This window comes from Petaurus breviceps, unplaced genomic scaffold, assembly GCF_028583685.1.
Source record: "Petaurus breviceps papuanus isolate PSGF00001 unplaced genomic scaffold, PetGlider_PUasm1.0 174, whole genome shotgun sequence".
Taxonomy (NCBI): Eukaryota; Metazoa; Chordata; class Mammalia; order Diprotodontia; family Petauridae; genus Petaurus; species Petaurus breviceps.
In genome coordinates, this window is record NW_027185761.1 from 72,719,035 (window position 1) to 72,730,278 (window position 11,244).

An 11,244-nucleotide genomic window follows, 5' to 3' on the forward strand; every position below is an offset into this window, starting at 1 on the left:
ACACACACACACACACACACACTCACACACACACACACACACACACACACACACACACACACACACACACTCTTCTGCATGCAGAACTCCCCTACAGGTACAGTCATTCTGTTACAGGAAGGTCTTTGAATTAACAACAGATGAGCTATCCTCTTGAAGATTGAAACCAATGTGGTCCCCCATGCTTTGGAGACTTAAGGAGATGCCTCCTTTAAAAATAGTTTGGGGGAGGAGGAAATAGGAAAGGGGAGGAGAAGTCAAAAAGAGTTGGGAAATACTTAAAGATTAATGCCACCCAAAGCTTTAACCCTACACGTGACACGAACAGTCATACACAACTCCCTCTGACCAAAACCGCCCCTCACACTTTTTGCTGGGAATGGGGATCTGTGACTTACGGTAATGGGGCTCCATGTAGCCATTCCTGGGGTCCATGGTAAACACTGTCCCACGGTATGGCACGGAGGGCTCTGGAAGGTGAGGCATGGAGCCATGGATCTCCTTCTTTATTAACGAGGCCCTCTCCTCACTGGATGTGGAAGGTTCCTCACTGATCTTACTGAGCCCTTGCCCGCTCTGTGGCTGCATGGCCACTGCGTTTCTCCTCTCTCGGGAATAGGTCTGTACAGGACTTTCATCCTCTGTGGAAAGAAGAAAAATACACATCTCTATCAGTCCACTTTCAGTTCAATTGTTCTTAGATATTAACCACAATCCTCCCTCTGCCCTAATATCTTGTCTTTGTTCAACTTTGGATAGGATGGGGAGTTTCAAGAGAGGGGGTGCTGCAATAGAGAGCAAAAAGGAGAGAGAATTTGAATGCTATCCTGCAGGTTTTCCATTCACTATTGAATTATCACAGATGTTAGTAAGTCATAAATAACCAGTGTAAACATGTTGTGTGTCCCATCACTTGGGAGACCCCACCCCAATAAAAATTTGGACCACTCAACTAAATCCACAGGGAAGGTATCTACATCTCCAAGACCTGCATGTTCACAGCTAGTCAAGTAAGGGAAATGAAACTTATGAGTGATGCCAAATCAACACTGATCAAACATGGCGTTCGCTTGGTCTGTCCAGAATAACTCTGCTACACATTTCTGAAAAGTCATCATCCACTTTGTCATTACATTGGCCACGTTTGCTGAACTTTCCTCCCTTTTTCTTCTGTAATATAAGGGATGGATATTCAAACGAGCCAGCTCTATTGGGGAAGATAGGTGATACAAAAACAAAGGTGATCAATATTTTTTTTTCAAAATGGTCAGTGCTAACATGGGAAAAATCTGTCTGAGCAACATACCAGAAAAGCAAAAAGTAGAGGAAATTGGGAAGCAAAAAGCCCCTGGTAGGAGCCCTGAGTGCACAGGCAGCAGCCACAGTAAAGCTTCTGAGGAAATAATTAAGTACTGCTTGGGAAGCCCATGGGGAGAAATAGGACAAAGAGGCTGAGTGGTCAGGGAGAGTGGCATAGAAATATGTCCACATTCAACGCTAAGGAACACTGATGCAGCATCTTCTGTGTGCCCTCCCAACACTTAACTGTATGCCTGTCCCTTCTACAACCATGAAAAGTCAATGAAATCCAAGAAAACTTTGTGACAGAATTCTAATGGCCAAGCACCATCCTAGGCTTTAGGCTGGCCATATGAAGCCAAAAAGAAAGCAGTCTCTGACCCTAAAGAGCTTATTTCCCACTAAAGAAAAATGAAAGGTGACACTGAAAAGTAAATGCAGCTCATATGCAGAGTAAAATAAAGGTAATTTCAAAGTACAAACATATCCAAATGGGGCAACATGGGGGCTCAGGGAAGGATCCATGTGGGGAATGGCCTTGAAATTAACCCTGGAGGAAATGGGGAATTCCAACAGGAAAAGGGGGAGGAGAGAGAGTGTGCCAGGGATGAGGAACAGTCTGGGGAAAGGCACAGAGGTGAGAGATACAACACCTTGTACAAGGAATAGCATATAGGACATGTTGGCTGAAACACTGAACATTGAGGGGCACTAAAGTTGGTTGTCTAAAAAGAGGAGTGGGAGTCAGATTGTATAGGGAATTGAAACACCAAAGGAATTCGTATTTTACCTTAAAGCAATGAGGTGGCATAAGCCAGAGGCACTGTGCAGGTGCCGGTTCTGTGGACTCCCATGCATGTCCCAGCATATGCTCATGTCTGAATCTGCCCCAAAGTGCTGAGGAAGCACCTACTGTGTGGATTTCACTATGGGGAGTTGCATGCTGCTCTTCTCCCCCACCTTTATGGCCCAATTCCGTCTTATGTATAACTATGTGCTATGCATTAGGGATAGAAGGACAAACACAGAAAAACAAAACCAGCCTCTGCTCTCAAAGAGCTGCAGCTTACAGCTTAAAGGCGTGCAACAACATCTGTGTGGAAATGCCATGTCCAAGATGTTCCAGTTACCCTAACCCACAGATCATCTCTGATCCAGAAATCTTCTTACCAAGCACCCTCCACTTCCCACACCCCCTCACCAAGAAACCACAGCCACCACATTGGGAAAGCCTGCCCCTGAACTACTCAAAGGTGGCTGGGGTGAATTGATGAGTTAGAAGTTGAAACCAGTTGCCTGTTCAGTCAAAACCCCCAGCACCGGCACCGAGTCCAGCTCTCAAGATGCACACGCTAAAGGTCCACCCTCAATGGACAATATATCCTGGTGATAGTTAGCCAATGGATCTCCCTTCTCTATGTAACTGTTAATGGGGACAAGACAGTTAGGACATGTCTGGGCAACGCATCAAAAACCCAACATCTGGGCCCATCCCAAAGATTGTCTTTGGTGTAGATGAAAGAGAAACTGGCCATGAGCACATCAAATGCCATAGGGCTCGCTAATCAAACCAGTAAGCTTCTCCAGCAGGCATGTATCTCCCAGAGGTCAGTGCTCTCTCCCTGCCCAAACACATTGCACTCCCTCAGCTGTTTGGATGGGACCTCATTACTAAATGTGAAATTGCATGCAATATCAGATAGAATAGTAAAACCCAAGGAAGCACCCCAAGCAATTCATGGCATCACCATATCAGAGATTTGGAGCTAGAAGGGGCATTCTAGGTCATCTAATCCAAGCCTGAAATTTCATAGATTAAGAGACTGAGGCCCAAAGGTCACATAGGTTGGAAATGCCAGTCAGGATTCGAACCCAAGTCCTCTGTCTCTGTCTACTGTTTCATGTTACCGACTCAATGTCAAAAAAAAGTGCCTACTATGTTCTGGGTACCATGCTAAATATCATGAATTAAAAACAAACACACAAAAAATGAGCAAAAGATTCTCTCCTCAAGGAACTAATATTCTATTGTCGAATTAGAAAATACCTACAAAGTCTTAGCATAGTGCCTGGCACATAGTAGGTACTTAACACCTGTTTATTCCCTTCCATTCCTAACTGGGAGAGGCAATGAATGAGCACAGTAGTATGGGCTTAGAGGCAGGAAAACAGATTCAAATGACTGTGCCTCCATCGCCAACCAGCTGTGAACAAGATAGTTCCTGTCTCCCAGTCTCAATGTCTTCATCTGTTGAATGGGGGCATCAAAAACTTCTGTCTTTATCTCACAGGATCATCATGACCCGAGAATAGTATAATGTCCAAAAAATGTTTTGTAAGCCTTCAGGCACTCCAGAAATGCAACTTGTTACTGTTATTGTGTATTGTTATTATTAATCATTAATGTTGTCACTAAATTACAAAGTATGCCATCATTAACACATGCCATCTCAAGTGGGGAAGTCTGTTAATAATTGACAGATGGAGGGGGTTAACCCCATAACCAAAATGTTTTTATGGTCTTAGAGAACTTGTGGGCACATACAAAAGGAACTTGCGGTATAAATTTCTGCAGCCCATCCCCACAGCACCCCCTATACCATTACTGAAAGTTTGGGTTGCATCTGAGAGCCCTGAATTCCCAACGCCCAGGAGAAGTAGCTGATAATATCAGGGGCTGCTGAAGCCTTTGCCAGTCTACCCAGGAGGAGGGAGTGAAAGAATAAGAAATAAGTTTGTAATGTCCCCCCTCCACCTCGAAAATGGGCGACAGCCCTTGAATGCAAAATGTTTGGATCTGAGGCTGTAGATTTGCTGACTCCTTCAAACAAATCGTGAAACATTATTGTCCCATTGTTTTGGGCAGATCTTTATTCCTCCAAACCCAATAATTAAAGGATAAATTACTAGTTTAATCTGTCAAAGAACTCGAAAGAGAGCCTGGAATTGGGGAACAATCTCACTCACCTCCCCCACATTTTAGCATATTGATTTTTAAAAGCTGTTCAAGTAATGCTTTGTATTAACTTTTTAGTTTAAGAAAGACACACACACACACACTCACCCTTTTCCATCTCCTAGTTAATGCTTCCAGGCATGAGTCTCCATTTGGCCTTAACAAGCAGTAGAGGCAGGGGGTTTGTCGTTATGTAAAAGTGAAAGGGTGCCTAACACACTAAAACTTATATTAGGTTTTATAAAAATTCTTATATAATCGGGACACAGCCAAAGTCATATTTTCCACTCATTTACTCTCTGGCTTAAGACTTTTATGTCAGCCTTCAACCTCAAGTGAACCTTTCCCAATGAGGTACCAATTTCTTAAGGAAGAGGTGTGTGTGGGGGGTGTATTTCTAGAGAAAACAGTTAAGGATGGGGAGCAGCCTGGGGCTGCTAAGCCCCAGAAGCAGCTTCCAATATGGGTGGATCGGTTTGGACCAGCTGCATTTGTCTATTTCTGCATTCAAAATGGGTTTCAGCATTTTCATCCTGCTTCCGAAATTAACTTTCCCTATGTCCCAACTGCGGTCCAAGCATAAACTTAACTCCTCGAAGGTGTAAATATTTGTGTGACAGTTCAATAGGTCTGTACTCAGCCTCTCTCAAGATGGGTATTAGGAATCAAGTTTCATCACTTGAGGCTGACCTCCGGGTTTTGTTTTCGGTTGGCGGCAGGATTTTCCCCCCCTTTTCTTTCATTCTTCTCCCTCCCCTCCCCCCTTCCGTGATTGTTTCTGGGGGGAAAGAAATCCAAGTTCATTTTTAGGTAAACTGCTTTCTTCCTATAAGGAAACCCCAACTGTGAGGAGAAAAAAAAAGTTCTGAAAAGAAACAATAAAAATGAAGACTCTAATACAGAAAGTATTTGTTTTGGCAGCTAGCAAAGTCGATGTGGGCAGGACGGCTGTTAGACATCGTTTCAATGTTAAGCTATATCAATGAACTTCTACAAGGAAAAGCCAGGTCCCCAGATCTGGGGGAGGACGAGCCTCGTGGCGAGTTCGCCGCTGTCCTGGATCAGAGATGTTTTTGATGGAATCGCAAAGGAAAACTTGACAGAGCATGTACCCTGGAATACAAATAAGCCAGTGGACTGAAGCCCTCTGTATCCGCTCAGAGGGAAGTTTTCTATGCCGGAATCCTGCCCGCTCTCCAGGCTGAGACAGCCACTGCAGCGAGCCAAAGGACGAAAGCTGTCTAATCTGCTTCAATGCGGCTGAATTGTTCCAGAAAGTTTAAGACCGAGTGCGGATAGGCACCGCGAGCCGGAATCATTGACAGAAACAGACTGTCCACCATGGCAGCAAGCGGGAGACTAGTGCCCGAGCGTAAGCAAACAGCCCGCTTCCCCAGCAGCCTGTGCCAAGGCCTCCTCGCAGCCAAGCCCAGGCCACTGGGACTGCCTTGCTCTGGCTCTCACAGGGACGGGACTCAGAGAGAAAGTGCTCATTTATATACACATTTCAAGGGAAAACCACCTTAGTTCTGTCTCCATTCCTCTCCATACGTGCATCCTGGAAACCCAGCTTCTCTAATTAGTGACTACATGACAATGGCCCCAGAGCCTCTGAATTTGAGAATCATCCCCAATTCTCCATTCACATCAGCATCTAGCTAACCATTCCGAAAAGCAGGCAGCACGGGCTTTCTTACAAAATGTCTCTTTCAAACTTTAAAGCGTGTTTGTTTGCTTTTTAATAGAAAAGAAAAGTTTTGCTGAGGCATTACGTTTAAACCTGTATATTCTGGAAGTATAGCCCTTCCTAACAGCAGAAACTAACCTCCCCCTTAGAGAATCAAAACTACAACTTTCAAAGACTTCTTTCTTCCCATCTATAAAACCCTCCCAAGGCATGACCAACCAGGCACCCCTAAGGATATAACCAGGTTTCTGGAGCAGTCCATACCTTTACCAGCTTCTGCTTTCTGTCCTGTTTCTTAAACTGAACTACCCGATCCTCATTTGGCTGAGCACCCCCCCCCCCCAGTCCCAATCCCCCAGGCCAGCCAGCGGTACTTACAGCTCAGTCCCACCAAGCCCCTGCTGGCTAGTTATGCTGTCTGTACGCTTGCCTGCTCACTTGTTCACTCTCTCGCTCTCATCCTGGCTGGGATGTTCTGGCTCTGGAGAAATGCCTTCCTCGTGGTCCCCAGCCTGTGTCTCTGTCTCCCTCCGAGAGGCTGTGTGGCTCCCATTAGAGGAATTAAGAGCGGCTGGGGCTCTGCTAAGTTTAACAAGCTCATTAGTATTCTGGCTGGGTGCGGCTTCCTAGTGAACTCTCCCCATTGAGGCTGCTTCTCTCTAGGAGCCGGGGTCAGGCTGCTAATCATTAAATCAAACTAATGTCACCCTATCACAATCAGCCCCCGAGAAGGAGGGTTTATTATTCCAGTTTATGCTAAATAAATGGGGGGGGGGGGGACGACAAATGGTCTCCCAGCAAGGTCAACAGCAGTTTCAATTACAAGACAAACTTAACAAGGGTTGATATAAACCAAGCAGGCTGTATTGACTTAAGAGCAGGCACTCTCTCTATGCTGCTGTCTCCCTGCCTGGCCTGACACTCCAGCGGGCTTGTATAGGAATGCACACTGGGGAAAGAAAGGGGGGGGGGCGCTTTTCTTTGCCAGACTTGGTGAGTGCGCAGAGGATGTCTGCTCATTCACGTTTCCCCAACGAGAGAGCTGCTCAGCTCAATTCACGCGGCACAAAGGCTGAGGCCCAGACCTCAATGGACCCAGGGAAACATGTTCAAAACTCGGCTCTCTATTGTGACTGAATTTCTTAACATCTTTTCAAAAAGCGGAGAATGCCTTGAGGCTAAAGGAAGAAACAGACTAATGGTGAATTGGGAATAGTGAGCAAATTTCAGAGCCCTTTCCTCCGAGCTTTTGAGGTTGAAAGCGGGCTCTCGCCTTTCAAGTTTCAAAGTCCTTTTTCCTCCTGCAGTGTCACAGAAGGATTTGAAAAGAAGGTAATTGTGCTCGCAGTCTCCCTGATCAGAGCTTACGTCCTCTTTCTGGTATTTCGGAATACTCCTCGCAATAATGGTGCGTGAGCTCAATCCCTTCCCGGGCCTGCACTCGCCTATTGCTCATTAAGTGAACAATTGATAGCATGAAATGCCTTTTATGTGCAAGGTCTGCATGGAAGATAAGCATTCTCGTCCTCTGCATTTGGTTTACTAAGGAAACTCTCCATCATTAAATTACAAAACCCAAGTCAGAATATCGGTCTTTCCCAGAAAAGTAGCTCTTAGCTTACTGAGAGCCAAAATGATGGGGGCCAGAGGGATGTGGTGGGTTTGGTTTGGTTTTTTTTTTCTCCTTAGAAGGCCTGCATGCTTAAATGCTAAGATTCCTTATAGAGAGAAACCTGTAATAAAGAAACAAGAAAGCCATGTTTAAGACTGACTTGGGCTGGGGAAACCATGCAATTGCTATCCAGAATGATGTCACCAGATCAGCAGTAGCAGCGTCAAACTCGCTAAAATGCTGGAGCTTGCCTGCTCAGTGCACAGGCTTACATGTCACTTTGGGGCCACCCTACAAGTCGAGCTCTCTCTTCCTTAAAAGCAACGAACTGGCAAAGCAAGCCTTGGGGGAGCACATCAATGCCAGCAACTCTCAACTGGAATTCTACCCACAGTCCCTGAACCTCTGGGTGCAAATTTGTGACCAGAATGTCAGGCATGGGCCATAGCTGCTAGCAATTTCATATGATAAGCCAGTGCTTATATATAAGCAAAGGAAAGAAGGACAAAACAAACAAACAAAAAAATGAGGTAAGACCAGATTTTGAGTAGGAAAGGATCTCAGACATCACCACGTCACAAAATCAGAGAACTCAGAGCAACAAATCCAACAACACATTTCCAAAGAAATCCCCTTCAAAATGTTTCTGGGGAATGGCCAACCAGGCACAGGGGAAGGGAATAAGCATTTTTAAAGAGCCTCCTATGCGCCAGGTCCTTTGCTAAACATCTGCTATCCTCACAAGTGGCCTTCGAGGTAAGAGATGTTATTATCCCCATTTTACAGATGAGAAAACTAAGACAAACAGAGCTGAAGTGACTTGCCCAGAGTCCCAAAGCTAGTGAGTTTCTGAGGCCAGATTTTGCCCAGCTGCACCACTGGTTCCTAAGGGATCCCTTTCTGTGTCTACATGACCCTGATCGTTAGGAAGAATCTTTTTGGTTGGCTTTTCTTCTTTTCCCTAATGCCGAGCTTGGATCTGCCTGGGGTGCTCACTGACAAACGCCGAAGCCCCATCACACCTTTTCCCTTCCCTGTAGAGTTTCTTTGCACTCTCAGTGTTGTCATTGCTGTTGCTCCTGTGCTACTCTTCTCATCTAGTTGGATGATGGTCATATGGAAAGTCTTAGGATAAGCAGGTCGTTAGTGTGCTTTCATTATTCTGTGTGTAATCATCAATATGATCATTAGCGAGCAATTATTAGGCACTTGCTATATGCCAAACATTGTGCCGGGCACTGGGGATACAGAAATGACATCCTCTCTACCGTCAAGGCGCTTATGTTCCCATATTGTAGCTGCCCACATTTAGGGCTGGTTTATTGTTTCAGAAACAAAAGCTAATTCAATCAGTCCAACCCCCCCCCCAATTACTTACTACAAAAGTAAGGGTCCTATAGGGAGGAGGGGGTATTTGGGATGGATCCAGATTCCATAGTGCTAATTCAGCCCTTTCTGGAGGGACCAGTGAGGTAAAAAAAAAGGACATCCAGATGGAAAATTATTCTACGAGCAAGGAATGTGACTACTGGGTAATTGAAAGGTGGAAATTCCCCTCTTTCCATTCAGAGCCAGCTTAGGACTGGGCGGCTGGGAGCCCAATTTACCATCTGACTTTTGGCTTCTAAAATAGAAGGGGCATCCCCATGGTTTGCTCCTAGGAGCCGTTGCCAGTGCTTTAGAGGTCAGCCCTGGTGCTGGGGTATATATACCTCTCTCTGACAGTGACTGATGATGGAGAGAGCAGTGGGCACAGATCCCAGGCTGCCCCCTGCTCCCTGCTTGTCAACTTAAAGCCACATGCCTGAATGTATGATGTGAATGCACTGCCCCAGAAGGACCCATGCATGAGCAGCCCCCTCAGTGCTCACTGATGGCTGACTTCTGAGCTCCTGTACCTGCTCAGTGTCCTACTTCATCTCTCCCAAATGAGAACAACATGGAGAAAGCTTGGCATTGGGAATCAGAGGCCCTGGGTTCCAGTCCTGACTCTCCCATTTATTCCCTCAATGACCTTGGTCAAATGACTTTACCTCCACATGTTTCAACTTCCTCATCTGTAACATTAGGCAGTTGGGTCATATGGTCTCCTAAGTACCTCTCAGCCTCAGAGCCCTGCTTCTGTAATGTTCCATAAAGGACAGGGGCTAGCCTAAATCAGGACTCTTCACTTGGGCTTTGTCAACTTGTTTCTTTAAAAAAGTACCTTTTTAAAAAAAACTTGCTTTTTTATTTTTGATAATTCTAGGTGTTCTATTTGATGCATGTTAAAGCATGCTTCTGAGATTCTCTTCCAACCAAGGATCAGATTTTCTCCATATTCTATACTGCCCCACTGAGGTTCCCAGCCCCAAAGACTCCTGAAGACTCCAAAAGCAACTGTGAGGCAGGGAGCAGACAGAAGGGCAGAAGAATGAAAACCTGGGCCAGTGAACATCTCTCCAAAGGATCAGAATGTCACTTATCTATCCCCTTCCCTAAATCCACTTTGGAAGTGTTTACCCAATTCCAGCCTAAAGCCTAGAGGACATAAAAAAAGTGTGTGTGTGTGTGTGTGTGTGTGTGTGTGTGTGTGTGGGGGGGGGGGGGCGGTTCTGGCAGATGAATATCTCCCATGGTTTGCCAAACATTGGGTTGTATTTGCCGGGATTCACACCCAACTGAATGGAATGTCTGTGATTAAGGGTACTTAGATGCCAAAGGGCATCCAAACCATTTTCACACAACTTTTCTTAATCTCGCTTCTAATTTTATTAATGCCTTTTGTTTCTGCCTCACAGTCATTTCCCAACATTCCTCAACCCTAGCCCACCGCATGAAACCTTTCCTCAGAATAAAGGAAAAACCAATAGAGTGACCATTTCTAAGTGTGTGCCCCTTCCGTGCCCATATTCCCTACCTCTCTACCGAGAGGAGGTATGATCCGTTCAATGGGATTGAGAGGACCATGACAATCATTTGATTTTGCCTGTCTTTAATGTGGTGTTTTTATTGGCATAATTAAAGGTATTAGACATATCACTCTCCCAGTTTGACATTGCCTCATACAAATCTTTCTGATTTTCTCTGAATTACTAATATTCATGACTTAAGGCCCAATTCCAGGATGTTCTGTTCATATTTCACAGCTCATTCAGGCATCCCCCCCAATCAGTGGGGGGAGGGCTACCTGATTTGTTCTGGTATCACAAAAAGGACTATCCAGCTTTTCAACTCTTCCAGATGGAGAGTGTCCAGTGATCTTGGGGAGCATTGGTGGCCCCCACAGAGCTGCCTTAATGAAGGTCAAAATGCTGCTCTCTCTAGCAGGCTGGGCTGGGGCAGGCCGTTTCTGGCTTGAGTTAAGGCAGCTTCTTCTGTTAGCTAGATATTAGGTTGTTAGTAACTGCTTACTAGGAGAGAGCTAATTAGTCACATCAAAGGAACTACAATAAATTCCCAGGAGGGTCAAAAGAAAATTATTTCTCATCTGCTTAATAGCACATTTATGCCTATCTGTGAGTAACAGTCTCATTTAACACTTAGGCATTCGACATCTAAAAAAAAAAAAAGACTAGCAAGTGTTCGGTGATTTTTTTCTTTTATAGGCAAAGAATTAAGTTTCTCTCTCCCTCCCTCCCCCCTCCTTCACTCTCTCTCTCCCTCCTCTGATCTCTCTCTCTCTCTCTCTCTCTCTCTCTCTCTCTCTCT

The 11,244-nt window shown here is 45.3% G+C and overlaps 1 protein-coding gene across 2 annotated transcripts in view; it reads right to left on the reverse strand.

Annotated features, from left to right (window-relative positions):
* Positions 1–11,244, reverse strand: part of GLI3 (GLI family zinc finger 3) — a 286,634-nt gene that overhangs the window by 189,121 nt on the left and 86,269 nt on the right. The window contains exons 1-2 of one of the 2 annotated variants that reach the window (XM_069084397.1): positions 6,321–6,591; positions 399–641 (exon numbers count right to left, since the gene is read on the reverse strand). In XM_069084397.1, the coding sequence (XP_068940498.1) occupies positions 399–588 (190 nt within the window). In that variant the 5' untranslated portion in view covers positions 589–641; positions 6,321–6,591. Of the gene's footprint in view, positions 1–398; positions 642–6,320; positions 6,592–11,244 lie in introns of those variants that run through there. The other variant, XM_069084396.1, reaches the window with a different exon arrangement.